The sequence below is a fragment of the Chelonia mydas genome, chromosome 7 (assembly GCF_015237465.2).
Source record: "Chelonia mydas isolate rCheMyd1 chromosome 7, rCheMyd1.pri.v2, whole genome shotgun sequence".
NCBI classification, from domain to species: domain Eukaryota; kingdom Metazoa; phylum Chordata; order Testudines; family Cheloniidae; genus Chelonia; species Chelonia mydas.
In genome coordinates, this window is record NC_057853.1 from 74850061 (window position 1) to 74876912 (window position 26852).

Here is a 26852-nt window from a genome sequence, read left to right on the forward strand (position 1 = left end):
GGAGGAACATTGCCTGCTACCCAGATCATCTTTGGTGGGCAATCATCTGGAGGATAAGGCATAAATTCCAGATAATAAAGGGTTGTCCATACAGTAGTTGTCCCTTGATGCTTGCTCCTAGCTCCCATTAGTATTTGTGTGTATGTGTCAAAAGAAGAATTATACACCACAAAAGATCTCATTCTGCACCATTTTCCTTAGAGTAAGGAAAAAAAGTGAAAGTTGCAGATCTTTTGACTGTAAAGATAATCTGCATTGTGTAAATAAATGTACCGGTTTCCTGATAAGACTAAAGATTAAAACAGCACCAGAAGTGTGAACTCTCTCTGGTAATCTTAATGGGATACGAACTGTAACTATTTAAACCCAAATGTTTACGCTATTTTGAAAGCTATTAAAATAAAACCCATCTTGAGCCATTTTGATTTTAGTCTGCTGAGTCCTGCGTTTTTCTTGGCAGGGAGCTAAGATGCCACCTTTTGCCCCTGCTCTTGGGTGCCGAGGGCCCCGCTACTAGCCTGGGAAGGTGGTAGAGGAGGGAAGCGGGGGAGGGGTCTGGGTTTGCTCCTCGCTCTGAGTCCCAGCCCCTTTCAACCCCTGTGGGTTTCTTACCCTTGTCCCCCTTAGGTGGGGTTACCCTTGGTCCTTAGATGCTGTGGGGAAGGGAGTCTCCCTTACTCCAATTCTCAGGTCTTCCAAATCTCTCAACACACCTCCAAGCTCCAGTCCTTTCTCCTTCCTCCTCCTCTGTCTGCCTGATGCAGGGGGTTTTATTAGGTTCCTAACAGGGCCTTAATTGACTGCAGGTGCTCCAATTAACCTGCAGCCACCTTCCCTAGTCTACAGGGAACCACACCTTAATTAGCCTTGAGCTTATATATTTCCCCTCTAGCACTCTCCCACTGCTCCCTGGCCCTCCTGTATCACACAATTTATGTATAAAAAGTTATATTCCTGAATTTTACAGTACAATGGCTATATGTTGAAATAAATGAAGATGCTCATATTTACCACACATAAGCTGCAATTCAGCAAAGCACTTAAGTATGTGCTTAACTTTAAGCATTTGCTTAAATCCTATTGAAGCCAGCAGGACTTAAATACGTGCTTATGCATTTTGCTCAATTGAGGCCATACTAGGCATATGTTAGGTAAATATACCTGGTGTAATAGAACATTATTTAAAGCTGATGTCCCAGCTATGCCCTATAAGTATGGCTGCCAAATTACACAGGAAGAAATCAGTAAAATGCAGACTAATCTAGAGCTCCATTTTCGGTTGAATATTTTCACCAGATTTCTATTAAATTTTAATAGTTTCTAGGGATAGAGGTTTCCTGCACAAAAGGCACCCAATTATTCCTAAGATGGGTGTGTGCATCTTTAAAGACAAATCTCCAAAACTTATTTTCTTTGAGGGATAAAGCTTTGAACCCTGGTCAAAAACATTTAAAATCCATTTGGGGCAGAATGATATTAATGTCACATAATTACTTATAAACCAATATCTCAAAGAGACATTTTCTAGATAAAAAGAACCTTCCTTTCCTAATAAAATAAAACAAAATATTTGTATTACTTTGGTTTGTTTAGTTTCTGCATTTGACTATTTGGACAATAAAAACAGGTTAGCCATTTTCTGGTTTTCTTGCACTGCTATAGTACTGAGATGTTTACATTCCAAATACCACAGGGGAATATTTAAATATTGATTTTTTTTGAAGGGGAGAGAGTAAATGGAATGAAAAAAATATTAGGTTTTATAAAAATTTTAAAAGAACATACACATCCAGAACCTAAATGGGGGCTGTAATAGGGTGGCACAACACAGAACCATATACACAGAATGCAGAGCTTTGCTGTTAACCACCCTGTTAGAACAGGGTTAAAACTTTGCATAAAGCTATTGAGTAAATTTGCTGTTCAGAGTCTCAGATGTGGCTTGTTAACAACTAGAATTTTAGACAAGTGGGCATAACCTTTTAATCAAAGTGAATGTCAGCAAACAGAGAGGTTCTGTAGGAAACCCTAGCAACACTTGAGCTTGAGGAGAAAGCTCTCGCTGAATTGTATATGTTATTATTGAGTTACCAGTAGAGCCAGCCTGAAAGAAGGGGGCAAGTTTCACCTAATATAGTGTATGCACACTTTGTGTGGAGCACGGTGGGAGCACCAGTTACTCACAAGAACCCAAATTACCATTTACCCCCTCATTCAAATGTTCAGCTGGATTATAAAATTGGAATTTTTCCTCAATAGTTTATCGTAGATAACGAGGCTGATATAACTTAATATCACAATGTTAAAATCATTTTAAACACATGCACCTTTGAAATTGACATGTTTTAGAGTGTTTGAGCAACAGCATTAGGTATATACAAGGCCTTCTATAGAAGTATATACTTCGGAGTGCATGAAAATAAAAAGAGATACTAATACCTTGGCAGGCACAGGAAAATGTACAATTTTACCAGAAATATAAATTTTGGAAATGCTGTGGCCTAATATGAAACAAAACTCCCAACACTGTAGTAAATAAAGGGGGAAAATTGAAAGACCATTAGGGAGAGGTTGTTATAATCAAGACTGCTAGCTTGAAGACAGATTGTTTGGAACAAGCTTCAGTCTTTCCAAAAGTTTTCCTAAAAGGCTGGGTAGTGCAGAGTTTATAATAATTAGACCCAGTAGAAACAAAGGAATGAATGAGTAAGAGACTGAGCAGATGGAGTGTCTAGGGAAGTGTAAAATGATGACGATTTCCTTGAAGGCGACGTCTCAGTAACAGAATTGATGAGTCAGTTTTCAGTCCAGAGTCCATGAGGACACTAATACTCCTAGCAACTGAGCAAACACTGAAATAGTAATCAGGAGCCAATTTATCTTGGCCTTTCCCAGTTAATAACAGGAACTAGTGAAAACAACTTCCGTCTTTGCTATGTAAAGTTTGAGAAAATTACAGCTTGCCTACTTAGAAGATAGTCAATAGACAACATTATCCAATTTTGGATGGGATAAAATTACAGTGAATATCCCTCCTCAGAGGCAGAAGGTGATCATCACATGGGAACAGAAAGAAATATCCTTCCCATAGAACAGTATTGCAGATTAAGGGCTAATAAAGCCTATGACACTCCTGTGTCAGGTAACGGGATGGGACAAGAGGACCCAAAACCTTTTAAAAATATGATTTTATAATAATCTTTTTTTCCCCGATGATCAAATCTCACTATTCTCATTATGCCACTTCAAACCCTTTCACACAGGAAAGTGGCTTATCTGTTTAAATATCCTTAAAATCACAAATACCACACACTTTAAAAAGGTAAATAAATGTTATACTATGAATGGGTACATTATGGTCCTGTACATTACCACACCCCTCAATCTTATTTTGCCTGGTCTGTGCAATATAAACAAGTTCCTGGAGTGCCTATGGGTCTCCATCCCCAGGGTGTTACTCAGGAACCTTGTATGTTTACTGCATCCCTAGGTTATGAATAAAGCTGGGTAAAATTTTTCATCTGAAACCTTTTTTTCAGTGAATAATGCACATTTGGTGTCACCAAAACATTTTGTGAGTGTGTGTCAATTTACAGAATTGTTTCAGTTGAAAAAAAAAATCCAAAAAAGTTTAAAACATTTTGTTTCAACATTTCTGAAAGAAATAATTTGATCACAATTGCCAGTGAACTGAAAAATTCACTCTTTGTCTAGTTTTAGTTATGCAGTCATGCCCTGGCTCAGCTGTAGATTCAGCAGGAACAAGATGGTGGAGTGCGCGCATTTGGCAAGCTTAAAGCAAGGTGGAGGTGCGTGCTGCCTGTGACAGAATGCTAGGTCTGTAACCCTGAGTCAGCACTCTGTTCACAGCAGCGCCAACCAGGTATAGTAGATTAGAGCTGAGGAGGCAGACCTGCGCCTAATCTGTGGGTGGGGCAGGGCAGAAAGGTTAATTAAGCCATTGGGCAGAGCCCACCAATAGGCACAGGAAGGAAGTGAAAAGGGGGAAAGCAGGCAGTGAGAGGGAGAGGGAGATTGCAATTGCTCTCCCCCAGCTTATAAAGGTGCCAAATATGCTGTGAAGGTCATGGGACTCAATTATAAATAAACTGCACAAGGTGTTGAACCAGCACAAGGGTCTCTGCATGGTTTGTAGATGGAGACAGAAGCAGGACCGAGGAGACCCTGTTACACTGCCATGTAATCACAGAATATTAGGGTTGGAAGAGACCTCAGGAGGTCATCTAATCTAATCCCCTGCTCAAAGCAGGACCAACACCAACTAAATCATTCCAGCCAAGGCTGTATCAAGGGGCCTTAAAAACCTCCAAGTATGGAGATTCCACCACCTCCCTTGGTAACCCATTCCAGTGCTTCACCGCCCTCCTAGTGAAAGTGTTTCCTAATATCCAACCTCGACCTCCCACACTGCAACTTGAGGCCATTGCTCCTTGTTCTGTCATCTGCCACCACTGAAAACAGACTAGCTCCATCCTCTTTGGAACCCCCCTTCAGGTAATTGAAGGATGCTATCAAATCCCCACCACCACCACCACCTCTTCTCTTCTGCAGACTAAATAACCCCAGTTCCCTCAGCCTCTCCTCGTAAGTCATGTGCCCCAGCCCCCTAATAATTTTCATTGCCCTCCACTGGACTCTCTCCAATTTGTCTACATCCCTTCTGTAGTAGGGGGGACCAAAACTGGACGCAATACTCCAGGTGTGGCCTCACCAGTGCCGAATAGAGGGGAATAATCACTTCCCTTGATCTGCCGGTAATGCTCCTACTAATACAGCCCAATATGCCATTGGCCTCTTGACAACAAGAGCACACTGCTGACTCATATCCAGCTTCTCATCCACTGTAATCCCCGGGCCCTTTTCTGCAGAACTGCTGCTCAGCCAGTCGGTCCCCAGCCTGTATTGGTGCACGGGATTCTTCCTTCCTAAGTGCAGAACTCTGCACTTGTCCTTGTTGAACCTCCTCAAATTTCTTTTGGCCCAATCCTCCAATTTGTTTAGGTCACTCTGGAACCTATCCCTATCCTCCAGCGTATCTACTTCTCCCCCCAGTTTAGTGTCATCTGCGAATTTGCTGCAGGTGCAATTAATCCTATCATCCAGATCATTAATAAAGATGTTGAACAAAACCGGCCCCAGGACTGACCCCTGGGGCACTCCGCTTGATACTGGCTGCCAAACAGACACTGACCCTTTGATCACTACCCATTGAGCCCAACAATCTAGCCAGCTTTCTATCCACTTTATAATCCATTCACCTAATCCATACTTTTTTAACTTGCTGGCAAGAATACTGTGAGAGACCGTATCAAAAGCTTTGCTAAGGTCAAGATATATCACATCCACTTCTTTCCCCATATCCACAGAGCCAGTTATCTCATCATACAAGGCAATCAGGTTGGTCAGGCACAATCAACAATATGAGTATCATAATATCTGCCTATTTTACTGAACACAAAATATATGACAGCAATGGTTAAATGTTTAACAACCTATGAACCATATAGGCCATTGACCAGTCAAAAAGACCAGCAATACAACCTGATGATGTGATTGTTGCAAGCATCTAAGCATACAAACAGAATCAAGTTAATGTAACATTAGGCTAAAATGAAATCTTAACAAAAAGATAATTAGTAAAATATATCAACGTCATTTAACCCAAAACATGCAGACAGGCTGCAATAAAAAGCCCAAGACAAAAAAATCCCACACAGAGTAATGATGCGTCTTGTTCAGAGCCATTGCAACCTACCTGGTGATGGGATAGCCCGTATGCTGCCAGTAGCAACTGTGTGTGCTGATGCATGGTATGCTCTAAGTGTGCAGTGGGGAGCCACATGTTGGCTAGCATATCAACATTATCTGGCTTAGCTCTACACTTTGAATTACACTACACAATCACTCAGGACATGGAGCTCCTTTTCCTTTCTCCTGTTGGTTTGCAGCTTTGGAGTCTGGCCCGGAGTAAGGAAATGCTGACTGTAAATCTTTGTGCAGCTCCAGTCCCTGGATCTGACAGGGTCTGGCTGGCCTCCCAGCATAAATTAGAGCAGTCCCACACCTACTTATTTATGCCATCTGGTCATTGCCTCCAAGGACTGTTACAGCAGCCAGGGGTTTTCAAAGTTCTGGCCATGTCTCCAGTGTGCCCACTACAGTGAAAGACGTGTGGGGAGGGTGGAAGAGGGAGGTATGGAGCCCCCTGTGCTGCCTTCACCACCTGTGGATTCCCCTATCACAGGTGCTGGGTTAGGACAATGATATAGTACCTTTACTCCTCCAGAGCTGGTCCTGGGCCAGGATCTGGCCTGTACTCTCTAATTTAATAAGTGAACATTCTGAATTTATAAGGAAGCATTTAGTGCTCTTAGCATCTAACTGCTCTTGTAAATCTTGCCATTCCTTGATGGAATGTTGCATCAATTACATGATATTTAGCTCTCCAAGAGAAATATTTAATTCAACAAAATGCTTTAAAATCCGTACAGGGACGACAAGAACATAGACTTAAAATTAAAACTCACTGAGAGAACAACAGAAACAAAAACCATCCTATGTCTCTCATGTAGAACTTTATGGCACCTGGGGACAGAATCTTTTTGACTGATACTATCTACTAATCTACCCACTTCACACTTTTCACTGTCTGCCTCTTCACAATATCTGTATTACAAGCAGCATTACCTTTAAGATCTGCAATACCACATCCTCAATCCTGCTAACTACTCTCAATATTTGACTTCCTTTATATCATCTCTCAGACTGACCAACCTAAAGGCATAAAACATTCTCAAGGACCATCACACTATACAAAAAAACACCCTAAATTACCATTTTATTGTATATAGAGTTCTAGGATCTTACAAATTGACCTAATGAGGATTTCCTGCCCTTCATGGTAAATTCCATTTAATTAAAAAAAAAGGCAGGGCAAGGAGGGGACAGCACTCCCTGCAGAATTTTAAGGCTCCAGGAGTTGTGTTGTACTCTCAGTTTTAATGCAATTTTGCATCTTACATTATTATTTTACATTTTTACTCTGTAGAAGTAAAGAATGAAAACCTGCACTTTATAAGTGACATGGGTGACCCAGCATGCGGTTTTTCAGAAAATGGATGCATGTTAGTGAAACAGACAAATCAGCCTGCACACTGAATTTCAATCTGGATGTTGTTTTTAACGGTCAGTTTAGAAAATTCTCTTAAGTACAGTAAGTTGTGAGCAAAGGCAGCAGTTTTCTCACAGCCTTCTCTAAAAGTCTATTAGTCCTTTTCCTGATGAATCTAATCCATTAAGACTGCATAATATTAATTTTTGCTTCACAGAACTGTGAAGACAAGCCATGTAATATGTTTGCTCCTCTGTATTTACATCCTCTGCATCCACTCATATCAACTCATCACCCAAGTTACAGAAATGTTTCTCAAAATTGCTAACCAAGGCAGACAAATGAGACATCACACTGGATTTAATAAAAGAATATTCTAGCACTGGATGCAACCAGGTCCCATTTACAATTTTATCAGCCATCCTTTACATCAATAATATTTGAAGTCTTCCACCTGGACACTGTTAGCATCAATGCAAAGAAAGATTCAATGGGCTGGTTAAATAAAAAATCAGCCAGTTTTGCCAGCCAAGAGAAACATGTAGGTGACATGTGGAGTTGGCCAGTCTGAAGTAGCTCAGCATGAAGTTTCCACAAACCCAGGAGTACAGTAATTGCCTTGGAAAGCTAGTGAACTTTAGAATGAGGAAGAGGAATGATGCTACTGAGATGCCCATTTCAATAAACCACAGTGAAAAAAAAATGCTCCTATGTGAGTAATTAAAAGTATATTTAGCATATATTCTAAGTACACTGCAGTCACACTGACTGGTAAAGTCTGCACTATCAAAATTAGCTTATGCAATGAGCTCTACACCTTAAATCAATTGGAAATTGTAGCTGGCGTAGAATGAGGTGGCCTGCTCAGGTGTTTGCTGCTGAGAGCATATTAAGCTTGTGTTCTGTAACCTGTACCAGCTGCCAACTCATTTCCAGGTGTAGTTTTTAATCAATAGAATGATTAATAGTTTGCATCCTCCTGACTACCTTAGTGTCTGCCAGTCTCCCTGTGCAATGATTCTAAGGCATTTGAGCTATCCGCCCTCTCTTGGTATAAACAGGAGAGACTGGTAGCAGAACATTCTAAACTTTGAAATCTGCTTCCTACCCCAATTCAGCAGAGCTTGGTTTGGATGCCTTTAGGACAGACTGCAGAATTATTCCTGTTTTTAGGCTTTTTCTGGAGAAGAAAGACCGTGAGAGTTAGAAATGAGGGAGATTGGCTTGGGAAGTATAAGGGAGTTGTTAGTAGAGGCTGCATTAGGTAGTTCTGCTGTTTAATAGAGATAATGCTATCCAGGGAGCCTAGACTGGGGTCTGAAGGCCTCTGGGAGTTTTGCTTTCAGTTTTATTTTGTTTTTAATTTCTTTTAGAATATTATGAGTTAGCTTGAGCTGGGAAAAAAATTTCTCATTACATTCTTCAGTGAAAAATGCAGCATTAGCTACATCACAACATCCTGCAAATTTCTGTCAATTTTGCCAAATTGCTTGGACAACCCCTTTCTCCCCCACAAAAAAAAATTCTGACAAAATCAAAACATTTTGTTTTGATTGTTCCTAAAGAACCATTTTGATTTTTTGGTTCAAAATGACTTTTCATTTCAAAATTTCTTTTAACTTTATTTAAAACAAAAAATGTTTAAAAGTGGCAGAAATAGAAACAAAACTTTTTAATTTTGCTAAAGAAGAAGGATTTGTTCAACCCAACACATTTTTCAGAATTGCCAGTGAACCAAAAAACCCATTGTTTCCCCAGCTCTAGTGTTAGCATATGAAATGAATGTAGTACAAGTGCAAATAAACAGTGCTGAAATTTTCAAAGGAGCCTACAGGAATCAGGCGTCCAGTTCCCACTGCAATTCAAATAAAGTAGGGTGCCAACTCCCTTAGACATATCTGAAAGTCCCTGCCTAAATAAATCATGCAGCAAGTTTAAAGTTATGATACTTCCAATAGATCAGAGTACACTTTGGATAATACTCTTGGTATAAGACTGAACTTGAATAATTTTACCACTTCCTTCTGGCAGTTTATTCTGAATGCTTTTACATACTAATTTTAAATTCTGAGCACACTACTGTCTAGTAGAGCGGGTTGGAAAGGACATATTTTCAGTGTTCAATCAGCTTTTGTGTTTAACAAATAGAGCTTTTTGTCAATTCCCGCAAATTCCTTGTTTTGTCAGAATCAGATGGAATTAGATTTCTTCAAAATTACTATAATCCACAAATAGCTTTGAAATTTTCTGCTCAAAGCTGAAAGATACAAGAAGAAGAAAAACCCACAAACATTAACACTATTTGGACACCTAGATGCAGAAATAAGATTTGACATGCAGAATAAATGTAACTGGTTTATTGAGAACACATTATATGGGGGGCCCTCATGAAGAAAATTCAAATGGCTCATGCACAGTACTAGCAGCATACAACTTATTATGCAGATACCTAAGGACAAAATGCATCCCTGGCATAAACAGGTGCAATTCCATTTATAATACATTTCTGAATAAGAATATAATCTGCAATTGCACTAGTTAGAATAATACTCAGCACCGTAAGACAATCAGTAAATGCGTGAGGTTAGGAAGAAATTGTTCACAATGGTGGGGTGTTTCTTTTAAACACCTTCCACTGAAGTATCTAGTATTCAGCATTGTCAGAGTCAACATAACGGTCTTAGATGGTCTGATACTACATGGCAGTTCCTATATTCCACTGTAGTCGATAGAATGGTGCCTGTTTACGCCAGGACTGAATGTGGGTGCTAAGCTATAAAATGTGCTATGCAAACTAGAGATAAGCCCAATTCCCTCTTGATTTTGGGGAAGTGCTGAATTTTGCAGCTCAAGGTCATCTATAGTGTAAGTTTCAATTTAGATTAGTATCTCTCTCTACCTACAGAACCTGAAGCACTTATAAAAACATAGTATAATTACACTAAAATCAGTAGGGAAATAATAGTCCATGTTATTCTATTCCTTCAACCTCACCTACACAGTTGATACACCTCAACCTCCTAAAAAGGTTATTTTTGCTTTTGGAGATACCACCGTAGCACTGATTATATGGGGATCTGTAATTATGGTAAAACCTTGCCCTGACAAAATTTCTGGGAAAAATCCCATTTTCCTCATCCTAACATTTTGCCATGCTTTCTGCAAAGAAAGTTGTGTTAACCTGCAGCCATGGTGAAAGTTTAGACTGAATCAATCTGCAAATTTTACTATCTACTTTTCGAGGAGAGTGGAGGAAAATATGGAGGTTTATACTCGCACAACGGGTTTATACTTGTTGGATTGATAGACCTGTACTCTTCTGCTCTCTCACTACCAAAAATGAACTAACTGGTTTACACTTGTGTAAAGAGAGCTGATAAAAGCTTCTCAAAGGGTGGCATTGCCATATTCAGTGCCAACAAATAAAAAGGTTGGGGAAAGTTTCTCAGTTTTCATTTTGCGACTTGCTTGAAAGATTCCATTTTTACCCTGAGACTGAGACATGAAACCGAGAAATTTTGCACAGTATTTCTTGCAAGTGGGTGCAGTTATACAATTAATGATATCCCCTTCATTGCCACCTAATTCTGCTGGACTAGTTTTACATGTGTGTTAAGATCTGTAAGTCAACATGCCTAGGCCTCAAAGTTGCCTGACTTGTCTCCTTTGAACATCTGGTGGGCTAGCATATATAGAAAAAGCGTAAATCTGGACAACGAAAACAATTAAGGCTGGGTTTTTCAAAGGGCTATGAGAGATTTAGGTGTCCAGCTCCCATTGAAAGTTGAGCACCTAACTCTAGAAGGCCTTGTCAGCACACAAAACTTGCATCAGTTTAACATATGGGGCAATTTAAAACAGCTTTAATTAAATCAGTGCAAAAGACTGTGTGGGCATTTATTTCAGTTTAGCAAGATTTATTTCAGTTCAGTATAAATCTGTTAGAAGCAAGTTGAAGATAAACCAAAGTAAGCTACTCCTAATCAAAATAAAAGTGTCCCTGTAAGGGTTTGCCTTCTTTAACTAAGCTGGTGCAAGCATGTGTGTAGACAAGACTTTATGTTTCTTTGAAAATCCCAGACTAAAACCAGTAACAGAGGATATTGGTGGTGGGAAGGGTAAATCAGATTTCCAAATTACTTGTAATAGTAATCTCACATTATCAAGAAATTATTCAAACCTGGATTTTCTGCTTCCAACATTTCCTGCGTGAAAGGAATGCTACCAACGCTGAAAACAGAACTTAGTGTTGAACCAAAGGCATTAAAGAAAAGACATGGCACCCAATCCGACATTACTATCACAGGTCTCAAAACCCTCAACGTTTACCCTGAAAGCAGAGATAAAAATCTCAATTTAAAGCATGAACTGAAAAAGATAATGTCCAGTATTAGTGAGCCATTTAAAAAGTCCACATTTACCAACTATTAACACAGATTGGCCCTATAGTTACCATGGCTAACTCCTATTGTAGGTATAGAGGGTTGCTGGTATCTCAGAAACCAAAGGAGTGACAATTGCCAAGTATTGTTGTTTTTTAAATGCTGAGACAGCAGACTGTTGACATCAAAGCAATGATGGGAGCAGGTGACAAGATGCAAACCGTGCACACTGGGAAGTGACCAATGAATGATTGTTGCAGACATTAATTAAAGAAGAACCATAGATTACATATTTGCCCTTTTTTAATTTTGCCAGCTTGGTCTCCATAGTTATAAGAGTGCATCTGGGGGAAGAGAGGGGAACTGCGGCCCTGTGGCCACCAGTATGTACTAGGCCTGTTCTGAAATTTGCTACTGGAGTTGCTCTCGATACTCCCTAGAGTTTCCAGTCTGCTGTAAAAGCAGCACTTGGTCAGTCACTGAAAGGGTGACTCAGCAGAATAGCAACCTAACAGAATTTTAAAATCAAAGGCAGAAGGAAGATAGGGGAAAGAGGGAAGGAAAGAAAGCAAGAGGAAAGGGGACATGGGAGAGTATGAGAAGAAGAGAGGGGGGAAAAGTTCAGCAATATAGCAAGGGTTAACATTTGTGGCCTAAAAGGCCCTAGTTTTGGGACTTCAAAACGAAAGCTGTGATTAACACTGACATTTAGAAAGTCAGTTGTTAATCCTCTTCACTGCGGAGACGGCTTACAGAACAAAGCCAAACTTAGCTCTGGACTGTCTGGTATAGCTCCTCTATGCTAGCTTGAGATGCTGTTTTGTTACAAGAAGTCTGCTGATGGCTACTGGGTTACTCAGCAATGTGTCTCTCTTCTGAGGCAGCAAAAGTGTCTTCTCAAAACCCACTTCCACACCCACCTCCTGTGCAGCAACAGCACCTAGCCCACCGCTTTGTAACAGTGGAGATTCGATTGCCCTTCCCCACCCACACCCCTTTCAGGTAGCAGCAGTACCTGGACCTCCTTCCTGGGCAGCCAAGGCAACTGGAAATCCCTTTCTAGAAGCAGAAGTCCCTGCACTCTCTCCCCTCCACCCATGCAGCAGAATTTTTAGAGTTAATTCAGTCTCCTCCAGGTTCTTTGAACAGTCCCCAGATCTCCCCACCCAGACAGGCCCAGTAATGGACAGGGTTGTGTATCACAGGTTCCCTTGATTAATCAGGGATGTGAACATCAGTACAAGAAAGCTGCAACTGAGAGCTCAACAGCAAAGGATGGCCCAGGAGAGAAAACCAAAATGGTGAGTGGCAAAAAGTGCCAACTCATAGTATGTGAATTAGCTCAAATTAACCCACATGGAAGCTTAATTTCTCTTTTGAATATGGGCCAGTCATGAGAATAAACGGAATGGTGATATTTTGTATTCAATGTTTCCTTTTGGAGGAAAAAGTGTTTATGGCTCCTAGTTTTAATGCTTTCCATTTAGGCTATAATTTTGTTACTTTTTAAAAATGGAGGTAAATTACAGTGTAAGAGTTTTGTGTAATAAAAAGAATGTATCCAGATGAGACACTCTCTCGCTTTCTCTCTCTCTCAATGCAGATTAGGGCCTGCATTGCTAAATATTTAACAGCTAGTTAAACGTGCTTTTTTCCAGGCAGTAGCTGACCCAGTTGCATAAACTAGTTGCTGACTTTTTCTTAACACAAATTAGTAGAGCAAATTCCTCTCAACTGATGACACTAGGTCACAAGAATGAGTGTCTTCAAACCCATCTGTACTTCAAGTATCAACCTCAGAAACCTATTATCAAATAAATACTTTTATTAAGGAAACCAAAAGTGTATTTTGTTATTTGTTCATGATTGACTACATCCTACAGTAAGACTATCATTTCAATGAGTCATAACACTATCATCTTCAAGGAGCTGGTATGGCATATTAAGATGGTAAAATTTGAAAAAAGATGTCTATTCTATTCTATATAGTTTTGTATACTGTACTCATCACGATAGTATCCAATCTCCTTCCAGTAGTGCATTAAGCAACATGACTAGTATCTGTTACATGTTTGGTCTCTCATCCACTCCCCAAGGGGAGAAACGTGTGCATTAAAGAGTGTATTTTGGTACAGATTTTTTGGTTGCTTGTTTTTTGGGTGGTATTTTTGAAATATGTCTGTTTCCACGTTATAGAAGGTCAGATCAAAAAAATGTGCCCTGCACATGAAGCAGAAGGTGGTGAGGTATGTAAGGATCCTTAATTCCTGTGGGCATTTGTTCCACAGTCTTGGACCAACCCCCAAAGAAATTTCTGTCTTCATCACATATGACCTTTACCAATATTGTACAGAATTCTATTGTTCTAGAGGAGCTGCGTTGTCAATCACGGTTTTCATCCTAGAACCTTAGATGATCTTTTAGATATACTGGGCCCAGCCCATGAAGCAGCTTGAAGATAAGGACCAAGTTGATTTGATATTTTATGGGAAGACAGCATAGAGAGCAGAGAATAGGTTTGATGGGTTCTTGGTAGTTTGTGTTGCTGAGCAGATGAGCTGTAGCATTTTGTACTAGCTGGATTTTCTAAAGGGCTGAAGGCTTCATGCCCAAGTAAACCACATTATATAGTCTGCCTTAGAGGCAATGAAGGCATGAATAATTGAGGGCAGATCATAGGTAGGAGACTATTCCATCTTGGCAGACTAACTGGATATGGTAGAAAGCATTAGTCATAGGTTCTGCTATATTACAGCTCAGCATTAGTAAGGAATCCAAGAGTACTCCCAAAATACAGACTGAACTGACCAATTTTGAGTGTGAACCTTGGACAAAGGAGATTGCACTTTGGCTGCAAACTCTTCAAACTGCTTTCCTCTGCTCACCAGCCTCACTTTTGTCTTGCTCAGGTTCAGCTTCAGCCAGCTGTTCTTCATCCACAAGCTGATCTTTTCTAAGCACAAAGCCATCCTAGTGGTAATAGTGTGGTCATATGTGGTGAAGGATAAGTAGAGCTGTGTGTCATTTGCCTACTGCTGGCACCTGAGTCTGTGTCATTTGGTCAGTTCACCTAGTGGTTGCAGGTAGATGTTGAAAAGGACCAGAGAAAGAACGGATTCTTGTGGGACACCACAAGTGAGGGGTCTAGTGTGGAGGTGCAGTTTCACATCATTACTTACTGGGTGCATCCTTCAGGAAAAACCCAAACCATTTTAGCACATTATCCTAGACCCCTCTCAGGCAAGACAGCTATATCCATTCTCACAGTTGACAGCATCAAATGCTGCAAAGAGGTCCAGAAGGGGGAGATTAGAGGTCTGCACTCTATCCATTGATAGGAGATCATACATCAGTGCCAATAAGGTGGTTTCAGTTCTAGGTCCTAGTCTGAATCTAGACTGTGTCTAGTCTAGCTTCAATTAGATGAGCTTGTAGTTAGCCTTTGGGTAGCTTATCTAGGAGCTTGCTCTGGAATGGGAAGTTTGATTCTGGGTGGTAGCTGGCTAGAACCAGGTGGGTTTCGTCAGCACTGGTTGTTGGACTATTGTGTGTTTGAAGGAGTAAAGGAAGATTCTCTCTCTGAGTGAGGCGCATTGGCTATTTCAGTCACGAGTTTAGGACTCTATTTCATAAAACAGGCAAGACCTGAGTCATATTCACAAATCTTAGGTCATGATTCTTTTAGGATGTCCAGAACTTCCTGATGAGTGAATATACTGAACTCCAGGAATTGTATGTGGGCTGTTGGTTAGTTGATGAGTACAGGCAGAGTAGATTCATGCTGTTTGAGAAGACTTCTAGAATGTTTTCTGTGAAAAGAAATGATAGTACTTAGCAGCACTTGATGCTTGGTTTTGATGTAGGTACTCAAGACTGGATAGCTTCTTGAGGTGTGATTTGTAAGCTTCAACTGTGGCTGATGAGAATGTTCTCTTGGTCTGTAATATGGCCTTGGCATAGGGTTGGAGGAATTTGTTATATTTCATCCTGTCTGTATCATCCTTTGTTTTTCCACCATCACTGCTGAAGTTTCTGCCCCTTTCTTTTCATCAGGTGCAGGATATCAGAAAATCAAGGAGATCTGTTGGGCAGTAGGGAGGAAGGGGCCATTTGGGGCCCACCATGTTGATGGTGGAGGCTAGCATTCAAGCACAATGATTTATCAGGTCCTCAACTCCTCATTCCGTAGATGAAATACTGTTGTCCTTTAGCAGGCTTTGGAATTTTTTTGACCTCCATGAGTCTTGTCAAATCAGGGTAATTGGTCTTTCTTGTTGCCTAGGAGTACATGATCTCTGACCACCGCCTCACTGAAGCGATGGTCTGTCCAAACCAGTGGCTGGGTTGTGAAGATCAGGTCCAGATTGTGACAGGCTTTGTGGACTGAACCAGCAATGACCTGTGAAAGTCCTACGGATGTAAGTGTGGAGATACATTTTATGGTGTTTGCCTTGTAGATATGCATTTTGAATTCTCCCTGGACAATATGTCTAGGGTATTTCACCACCATTGCTGACAAGATATCAGTGAACTCTTATGAATCCTTTAATCTGTGGAGGTCCATAAATAATAACAAAAATCTGTTAGCTTTAGCTTGTTTCTATTGCTAGATGAATTAATTTGAATAAAGTTGTCTTCCCTGAGGCACCTCTCTTGGATTTGATGTTTGCAGAAAAGATGAATGCAGAACTGTCTGTCTTCTTGACCCATCACAAACTCAGACAGGATATCCATTTCTGGTTGGATGAGGTTGGGCAGCACAGGGCTCATGGTGTCATTTAGCCTCATTACTCATAAAGTTGTGTATTGTTTGTAAGTGGCAGATTTTGCATTCATCATCATTAACTTTAATTCGTGTTGCTTTTTACTGACTGCTTTCGGCCTGTGCCTAGACCTTGTGCAATGTATAGTTGTTAGATGTCTGGAATTTGATTTCTTATGTCTGCTTTCTATTTCCTTGGACAGTTCCTCTCCATATGAGCTGTGATAGGTAGAATCTCAGAATATCAAGGTTGGAAGGGATCTCAGGAGATCATCTAGTCCAACCCCCTGCTCAAAGCGGGACCAATCCCCAATTTTTGCCCCAGATCCCCAAATGGCCCCCTCAAGGATTGAACTCACAACCCGGGGTTTAGCAGGCCAATGCTCAAGAAGTGCTTTGTGCCATCTGAGGATTTGAGTGGAGAAACGGTTGTCTGGATCACCAGATGCCATGAGAAAGGCAGGTTTGTTGGATACTTTTTGGAGCTGTAACCTGGTAGAGTACTGGAAATGCTCAGAGTTAGGACAGCATATTCATGGAGTAGTGGTGGCTGTGCAGAAAGCATGGTGGATGCAGAGGAAGCAACACAAATTACTTTATTCACCATTTTTGTGCTGTTTTACAACCATAACACCTGCCCCTCACCACCATTCCAAAAAACACTGGTTGCACTATTTCATGCACACTCCCCCAAATGTCCTTGAATTTAACTGACAGCGCAGCTAATCCAATCAGCTCATATTTATGTATAAACAAGTAAAAATTGACAATCTAGTGCCTATGAAATGAAACTGCTACTATGAATTCTCTCTGAAAACACTGCAGCACTTCTAGAAGTGCTGTAGAACTTGTGCATGAATATTTCATCCCTCCAGAACAAACAACAAAACAACCATCACCACTTGATTGATTTGTCCTCAGTATACAATTTTAATTAAAGCAGTTGAAGTTGTCCAACTAGGCATGCTAGGAGACATCAAACACTTTTTTGTAAATCAGATTCCTAAATCGATGCCATTTGTACAGGCAGTCAAGTTAAGTCACATTGGAGTAAAACAGAAAATCAGTTAATCGGTATATGGAAGCACTTTTAAAGGGCATTACATTATACTAGCTTAATGAAAAACATTCCCTGCTATATAACGTTAAAATAACAGAAATCATTAGCTGTCTAACTGGCAGTCTGACTCATCATCAGATTTACAAAAATGAAAATATCATTTTGCTAATCTTATTTTCCAGCCACATACATCAACTTTATGTCTTCAGAGCAGACCACTAGGGTAACAACTGAAGAAAAAAAAAAAAAAAAAAAAGAGGCAGCATTCTAACAGGAATATAAAAGAGAAAGCTATGCCTTTCTCATACAGTGTTTCTTCTCAATGGGTTTGCACTGTGGAACCTGTCCCAGACACTACATGAACGCATTATATAATAAGTTACACATAGTCATATTGTATCACTGTCCTGAAACTAGGTGAACAATAATTAGCCCTCTTATCAATCTCAGAGGCAGCTGTACAACACAGAAGCCGAAACGGGTGTATTTCCCTTTCAAGGTGATTAATTGATCTTCGTAATGGGGTTACCATTGTAATTTCTTTTTTATGGATGTATTTGTTACTGATTCCCCCTGGGGTGCCACCTGGAACTGGGGTACCACTGAGCCCTCTGATCCACGAGCCTGGGCTCCCTCTTACACTGTACTGCTGTGACAAGTTGCAAAGCCCTCCAAGCTTTCACCAGCATTCACACAGATAGGGACACACCCAGATGCAGTTCAATGTAGGCTCTCTAACCACCAGCTTCCCAGCCTGGGACCCCAGAGCAGATCCATCCTGCCCTGGTCAAATCTGGCCAGTATATGGGTTTAATACCCAGTCCGCCTCTCCCTCAATGTGAAGAAAACAATGCACACTTGTAGTAACCAACCACAGGTTTTCCCCAAGGACTCCAGTCAAAGCTCACTGGTTTAGATTACAACATAAAATAAGTTTATTGACTACAAAAGGATAGATTTGAAGTGATTAGAAGCTATAGCAAACAGATCAAAGCAGATTACCTAGCAAATAAACAAAACCGCAAGCTGAGCTTAACATACTAGATAGGTAGGATATGAATTGGCAAATTTCTCACCTTGAGTGATAAATAGGCTGGCAGATTCTTAAAACATGAGCTGCCTTGGCTTTTCAGTTTGGGTTTCCTCAGGTTTTCATACACAGGCTAGAAATCCCTTTAGCCTGGGACCATCACTTCCCCCCTGTTCAGTCTTTATTCCTCAAGTGTTTCCAGGTGTGTTGTTGTAGGGAGAATGAGGTCCCCACATGATGTCATTGTCCCCCTTTTATTTCTTCTTCCCACTTGCTGGAAAGCTCTTTTACTGTGACCTGGGTCAAAGAGTTCCCATTGTGTAGTGCTATCTCTGAGAGGTTTCTATTGTATACAGTTCCTGGGGTAATCCTTGTGCTTGCGTGCATTTCCTCAGTAAGCCATTAACGTTGTTTGGCCTTTTTACTGTTGTACCGGAAAGGCTGCTTGTGGGTGTTTTCAACTCACAACATGTTTCAGTGGCACATACACAGCCAACTTCATAACTTCACATACAATGGAAGCACATACAATCCAATGAGATATTAATGTCTAGCAGATCAAGACCTTTAGAATGATACCTACCAAGGCATACTTTGTACAAAACATATCCTAATTACATGACAGTGCTGAATATTGGGGTGCCAGGGTGTCACAGTATTTATCAAAAGATTAGACATTAACTAAAATAATTATTTTTAAGAATACTTAATTGTGTGTCCGCAACACATTTGATTACCAGTGCAGAGTAGAGTGGGACAATTACTTACATATGAAACTCCTTTTAATACAGTTCAAAATAATATTAGCCGTTTTTGCAGCTGCATCACATTGTTGACTCATTCAATTTGTGATCCACTGTAACCCGCAGATCCCATCAGAAGTACTATCTACCTAGCCAGTTATTTCCCATTTTATAGTTGTTTATTTAATTTTTCTTTCTTACGTGAAATAATTTTCACTTGTCTTTATTGAATTTCATCTTGTTCACAGTTCTCTAGTTTGTCAAGGTCATTTTGAGACCTAATCTGGTCCTTGCAAACCCTACCAGCTTGGTGTCATCTGCAGATTTTATAAGCAAACTCTCCACTACTTTATTCAAATCAGTAATGGAAATATTGAATGGCACGAGATCTAGGACTGACCCCATGGGATCCCACTAGATATGTCTTATTGAAATCAAGATAGATCACGTCTACTGCTTCCCCCCATCCACTAGGCCCATCAAAGAAGAAAATTAGGTTGGTTTGGCACGATTTGTTCTTGAGAAATTCATGCTGGCTATTTCTTATAATCCTATTATCCTCTAGGTGCTTACAAACTGACTGCTCAATAATTTGTTCCACTATTTCTCCAGATATTGAAGTTAGGATGACTGGTCTGGAATTCCCCGGGTCCTCTTTGTTCCACTTTTTAAAGATACGTATTATGATTTCCTTTCTGCAGTCCTCCGAGACCTCAGCCATCTTCCTTGAGTTCTCAAAAATAATTGTTCACCTTTCCGAGATTGCTTCAGTTAGCTAGGTTGAATTGCATTAGGCCCTGCTGACTTTAATACTTATATAAAAAATCCTTTAACCTAATCTTTCCCTGTTTTGGTTTATGTTCATTCCCCCTTGTTGTCAATATTAATGATGCATACCACAAAACTTTCCCTTGCCACAAAATTCACTCCTTGAGAGTTTACTTTTACATGACAGGTCTCTTCTGTGAAGCAGTTGGTATGATAGATAGCCAGCTTCGCCCCTGGAGTAGTGGGTCCCACCAAGTACCAGATGGATAGCTGACCCCTCATCTCCAGTGCAGCAGGTAGGTGTCAACCAGACCCAATAGTCCTTTCACATGGGCCCTGTATTTTACAGTTTAAAGTGCACCCTGGATCTTCCCTGCTATCTGTACAATGGAATTAGTCTCATGATACACCCCTTTTCTTTAAGATCAGCTGTGATTTTACAACCTGATGGTGGTACCATCAGGAGTAACTTGTGGGACAGCTTTAGGGTACCATTACATTTGACATTATTATTCACTGTTGCCCACTGGAAAGATTACTAAGACCCACTGGTACTTATCAACTGTGTCATCTTCAAGGAGTTGGCCACAAGGTGGCTCCTGAGAAAGATTTCAACTGGAGTATGTGTGGACACCACTAATGTAATGCCTTTGTGGGGGTTTTCTGTTTTTGTTTTCTTTTTTAAACTTTCATAGTTCTAGTTTTGTTCTCAAGAGGGGAAAATGTTCAGGCCAGCTCTTACTGTATCACAACCTGTTAAAAGAAAAGGAGTACTTGTGGCACCTTAGAGACTAACAAATGTATTTGAGCATAAGCTTTCATGAGCTACAGCTCACTTCATCGGAAGCACTCACGAAAGCTTATGCTCAAATAAATTTGTTAGTCTCTAAGGTGCCACAAGTACTCCTTTTCTTTTTGCGAATATAGACTAACATGGCTGCTACTCTGAAACCTAACAACCTGTTAAATCATTAATAATTATTAAGCATGTAACTTTGGATTGCTAATAATATAAACAGGCATACTCAATGTTGGCCTCTCAAAATTGATCTATAGATTCCTCATCAAGAATTGACTCTGTAGGTTCCCACCCTTGGGTAGAACTCAACACTACAAATCTGGAACTGTCTAGATTGTTCCAGCCACATGTACATTCTTACACAGGCCTGACTGACTGATATGAAATGGTATGAGTTTGCAGCACCAATGTACCTCTCAAATCAGCAGCTGTGTTTGTGTCTGAGACATGGAAATGTCCCATTGAATCTTTGGATGGGCAGGGAGAGATGAAAGTGAGGATATCCCTGAGCTAAAGGAGAACCTTAGAAGAACACTCCCATGGTCTCCTACTAAACACAGTCCACACACAAAAACATTAGTTAGAAGATATGGTCTCAATGAACAAAGATTTATTTATCTCCATAAAAATGATCAAAACCAATTTAAAGATTAAATACATGCGGCGCTATGCTCTGTAATTGGAGGTAATATCCTTTGGATTTTTTCTCCTATTGTCTACCAAATGATATTTTGTATCTGCTCATTGCTCCATTAGCATTTCCATAGCTTTTGAGAGATGCTGGTTTGTCCTCTCTTTAATTGCTTTTTCTAAGACCTCATATTATTCCTAGTTCACTCAAATCCATTTCCAAACTAATGCAGTTTATTAATGTGCTGTATATTTGGCATAGCAAACAGCAGCATATTAAGAGGAATACTTTAGCATGTCAGGTTTCCCAAAGCACTCTGGGAAATAATCTGAAGCCCCCAAACCACACAAGATCTTCCATTGTTTTTCATTATAGAGGATAATAAGTTTGGCATCCATTATAGTGCTTTAATGGATTTTTAAACAAAAATGGAAGCAACATTTACAATAATTTTTCAGTGGCTAAATCATCACTCAATATATTTGTCGTAAAAGCATTTCTCTTCCCAAAATTTTTCAAATATTTTCCCCATACCACTTCAGGATGATGCTGAGACCTTTCAATATTTGTCATAAAAAACAAGAGAGACCCACCACAGACTCCAGAATAGCTAATAGCTGGTGATTAGGGCACTTCCCCCGGATTTGGCCACCCACATTCAGGCAGAGCAGGGCTTAATTTGGAATAGGGACTTGATTCCAGGTCTCCCACTGTGATACACTTATCTCAACATAGCACCTAAAACCTTCATAATCACCACTGTGATATGATTATGACATGTTTTGTACAAAGTATACCTTCTGGGGTATCATTTGGAAAGTTATAATCTGTTGTGCATCCTTGTTCTGTCAAAATGTGTGTATTACCATCATTATATATGGAGTTATGAGAGTCCGCTATATGTTTGTCACTGAAATATACTGTGAGTCTGGGAAATGTCCACAGACTAGCCCCTCAGAGAGGGCAAAGAAACTGTAAACACAGAGGCCTCACACGTCAAGCCTCAAATGGACAAAAGGTATGAGCAAGAATTTTCCGTTCACGTGAAGGACAATGGGAAGCTCACATAGGTCATGGGGGCTGCCTAACTTCATGACGCAGCATGGATTTTTCTAGCACTTGTAGAAAAGTATAAATGAGGGGCAGACATCACTTCTCCTGCCTCTCCTCCTCCAGCTCTACACAAGGAAGCCAGATCACTGGGGAGACAAAGAAACTCCATTGACACTATGGGAAGGGTTGGTCCTAACTAGGTGCTCCAGCTAGAAAGAACTGCTGTGAAGTTTGGGGTGAGAGAAATCCTTCTGCTTTTAATATTTAATTTAAACCAGTGTGTTTCTGGCTAAAGTGTTTGGGGAATCTACTCAGGCTAACCAGAACTGGTGTACGATCAATTTCTTTGTCAAACTGATGAATCTTATGAGCTTGTACTGTTCAGTAAGTAACTGAACAGTACAAGATGGTACATTTCTTACTCCTGGGGGGATTCTGCGCCACTGCAAATGTGCAGAATTTATGTGCTCCGCAGATTTCTTTGCTTTTCCACAGAAAAATGATTTTCTGATGGGGAAGCAAAGGGAAGCCACGAGAGCAGTCATGCGACCCTCCCCAGCAGTATGTTTTGGGTGCGCAGGGCAGCCGGCAGAGAGGTAAATCACTGAGGGGCTGGGGAAGACCTGGCTGGTGACTCCTACCCTGTGCCAGGCTCAGCTGCTAGTCTGGCTGGGCTGGGGAGGATGGGACTTCCTCTTCCCCTGCACAGCATCCCAGGCCGTGTCGGACCCACCCCTAGATTTCTTCCCCGGCTGTAGGAAGCTCTGCAAACTCCCCCTCACCCTGTGCATCCAGCACCCATCACTCCTCAGCTGCAGGTGGAGGGATCACATTACAGGGAGCTGCTCCTGAATCCGTCCAACCCCGTACATCCAGACCCCCTCATATCCAGACCCTCCCACTGAGTCTCACACCCCTACATCGAGACCCCCCCCCCGCCACGAGCCCCACTACCCCTGCATCTGGACTACCCTAATGAGCCACCCACACCCAGATCCCCACCCTACCAAGTCACAACCAGCTGCACCTGGATCCCCACCCCACTGAGCCCCACTCCCCCAGCATCTGGACCCCCCCTCCCCGAGCGCCCCACACCCAGAGCCCCCTGCCTAGCTCTATCCCCCACACACCCAGCTCTCCCTCTGCTGAGCCCCAATCACCTTCACCTGGACCCCCTGCAGAGTCTCATTACTGTTGCACCCAGAACCACTCCCCAACAAACCCCTGTGCATCCAGATTCCTCCTCCCTCAACACTCAGATCCCCCACTGAGCTGCCCACATGCAGATTGCCCCACACAGAACCCTCTCAACCCACACCTGCCCCCCCCCACTTGGATCCTGCCTTGCTGAGCCTGCCTGCTCACACCTGGTGCATCTGGCATGGAGGGGCAGGGCCCTGGGGTGTTGCGCTGTATCAGAGTTGGGTGCAGCCTCATTGCTTAGTCCATGTCCCAGTGTGGGGGAAGAGAACTGCACAGCGATCTTCTATCTCTGTGCAGCCAGTGGCCTGTGCTGCCCAATGCCATGCTGGAACCTCCACATTTATTTGACAGATAAAATTTCCAGAATTTTGCAGAATTTTAAAATATTGTGCACAGAATTTTTAATTTTTTTAGTGGAGAATTTTTAATTTTTCGGTGCAGAATGCCCTCACGAGTAATTTCTGGGATGCAAGGCTGACACCAGGGATGTGGCGGTTGCCCAATATGTAATTCAGGAGTGGCTGGTATATGGTATATGTCTGGGGGGTAACTTGCAAGCTAGAAGCTGGGGGTGACTGGCTGCTCACACAGCAAAGCAGACCCTAGTGCACACCAGAATGGAGAATTAAGGGGGCACAACAATCCAACAGTCCAGACTGCATACTGTGGCATGTCACACCCAAACCCCAGGCGAGTGCCCTAACCACCAGGCTATTCACTATTCTTGGGTATATTTCACTCAGTCTTTCCTACTGCAATTGTTCCACTTTGTATGTATAAATAGTCACCAGGCCAGAGACAGAGAAACTGACTTCACAGCCTGATTTTTAGACACTCATACTGAGCCGATCACCAGTAAATCCCTTGACTAAGAATAATTTCCTAGTTACAGAGCAGCTGCCAACAGCTTATCCCCTGGCCCAAATCAATGCACCATTGCATGGTACCAAAACCATTGAAACAACACTTAGATAACTGGCGTTTTCATCTTACCTTAACTTGTAACTGGTTCTTTCTGCGTCCTCTCGGTTGTTTTTCTGAAAAAAAACAGAACATTCAGAACCCATACGCTTTCAGACAGAGACCACCTTGCCTGAGACCTTGTCCATTTTTAGGAGAAAATGTAATTATTTAATAAACATTCCTTATTCATTCAAGTGCTTGTAATTTTCTTGTAATAGCTAAGATTGCACCTTATCCTTTTCTTAGTTCACATTCCTTCTGAGGGAACAGAAAACGCATTTACAACATTTTACTAGAAATGGTTTGGAAAGTATATTTTAATAACTCTACCAAATTATTATTAATGGCATTATTTCTACATATGGAACAGTAATACATTAACTCAACAATAATAGAAGTGCAAGAAAATTGCTCGGAAAATTAGAGTGCATTTGTATAGAATCTATATTGAAGTAATAATATAGAATGGAGCCCTATTTATTAGAAAAATCTGAGTTTTTTTTTCTATTAGTCTACATTTTAGTATTAAGTAAATTAGAGATGGCTCAGACTAAAACTCTGGTTCTGAACTTCCCTCAATATTGAAAGTTTAGTCCAGATCCAGCATTTGTGACAGGCTTTTAGCCCTTTAGTGGACTGAGCCAAAATCCTGTATCCAATCGCCCTGAACTATAGGGAAAGCTTGAATCTAGATTCAAACTTGGTAAATCAGTCCCATCTATAACATACATTTATCTCTTCTGTTGAGAGGGTCATGGAATCTGTAAAAGCCTGCATGAATTAGACTTGTGTTCTCAATGGTAACAGATGTGATTGTCCTATAACTGGTAACCTTGGTAAGAAACTGGAGGTGTTGCTTTGAATTTATGTAAAAACTCTTAGAGGAATGAGGGAAGCATCTGTGAGAAGGGCCAATGAACAACTGTAGATAAGCAAGACAATGCAATGGCAGTCTCTAAACTAGCTGGAATGTTCTGCCATTTAAGATAGCTAGGCTAGGTTTTTGTTTTGTAAACATCTTAAGTAGAGTTTTGGTTTCATATAACCAAAGGCAGGTATAGTTTGGACTCAGATTTTGTGTCACCTGAACCACCAACTTTCAGGGGCAAGGCAGAAAATTGGATAAACGGTTCTGGTTTGGCCATATCTCTATTGCTGGAACTGTATCCTGCAAATCTTGGTGGTGGTCCAGGGGTCCCATCCCTGGTGAGGTGAACAACAAGGAGGTTAGGAAAGCAAAACAATTTACCATTTTATAACTTGGACATACAGACAATTTCTTTCCAATAATTTTTTCTATGATCACAGAATCTATAACATAACTTTCTCATTATTAGTGAGGCAGAGACAAGACAGGAAGAACTTAATCATATATGTATAAGAGAGACTGATCCCAATATAATTGATCCTAATCTCTGTCAATCAATCTTACACAATTTATTTTTGATTTGGAAAATCTCTACTTTAGGTTTCAATTGAGCAAAGCACTTAAGCACATGTTGATCTTTAAGAATTTAAGAAGCATGTTTCTTAAAATGAAACACATTTAAGTGCTTTGCTAAATTGGACTGGCATGGATGTAAGTGCTTTGCTGAATCAAGACCTAGATTTATACGCACAGGGCAATATGCTAAGAGGAATTTCACAAATTGCACAAGCCTATCCAATTTTCAATCATTTATATTGTTATATTAATAATGCCCAGATAAAGAGGAAGATAAGGAGTCCAGTAGTCAATAGAGCATTTAGTTCAATGCTTTAGAGCACTGGTTATGTTCAGCTTTGAAATGAAAGTTTACAGCACTACATATTTTCTTTCCTCCCTCCCCTCTTTCTTTCTTAAAGGCACAGCCAGGGTCCATCGATAAGAAAACTACAGTAAAGATTCCTCTGACGGTAAACAGGAAGTTGTCAATTTGTCTTGTTTAAATTTCAGCCTCACACCTTACTATTTGCTACTTTTCAGAGCTGGAGAATGCAAGCTGTAACAGCCAACAAACCTTCAGCCAAAATGAAACTATGTTCATACACTTCCGCTCCTTTTCTTCACATTAATCCCAGGGAAGAAAACCCACAAGACCCAGCTAAACTCAGAGACCAAAAAAAAGCCCAAAACAATGAAAATCAAACTGCTATCAAGGGTCAGACCAAAAATGGAACATCAGATGATGTTGCTAAGCAGGATGTCAACTTCTATTATACCCCCAAAAGATCTTAATAGCTGCCTTTGCCCCCTTCGTAGTCTGTTGCTTCACAGGCAGCTTCTTCACCAAAACCTTTTTTGCTCCTGAGTCAGGAAAGCATTCCTATTAAGGAAAGCACTTCA

At 40.9% G+C, this 26852-nt stretch overlaps 1 protein-coding gene across 3 annotated transcripts in view; it reads right to left on the reverse strand.

Moving 5' to 3' along the window:
- Positions 1–26852, reverse strand: part of FAM13C (family with sequence similarity 13 member C) — a 220291-nt gene that overhangs the window by 138959 nt on the left and 54480 nt on the right. For all 3 annotated transcript variants that reach the window (XM_043550246.1, XM_043550247.1, XM_037904807.2), the window contains exon 6: positions 24557–24600. In XM_043550246.1, coding sequence (XP_043406181.1) covers positions 24557–24600 — 44 coding nt within the window. The remainder of the gene's footprint in view (positions 1–24556; positions 24601–26852) is intronic.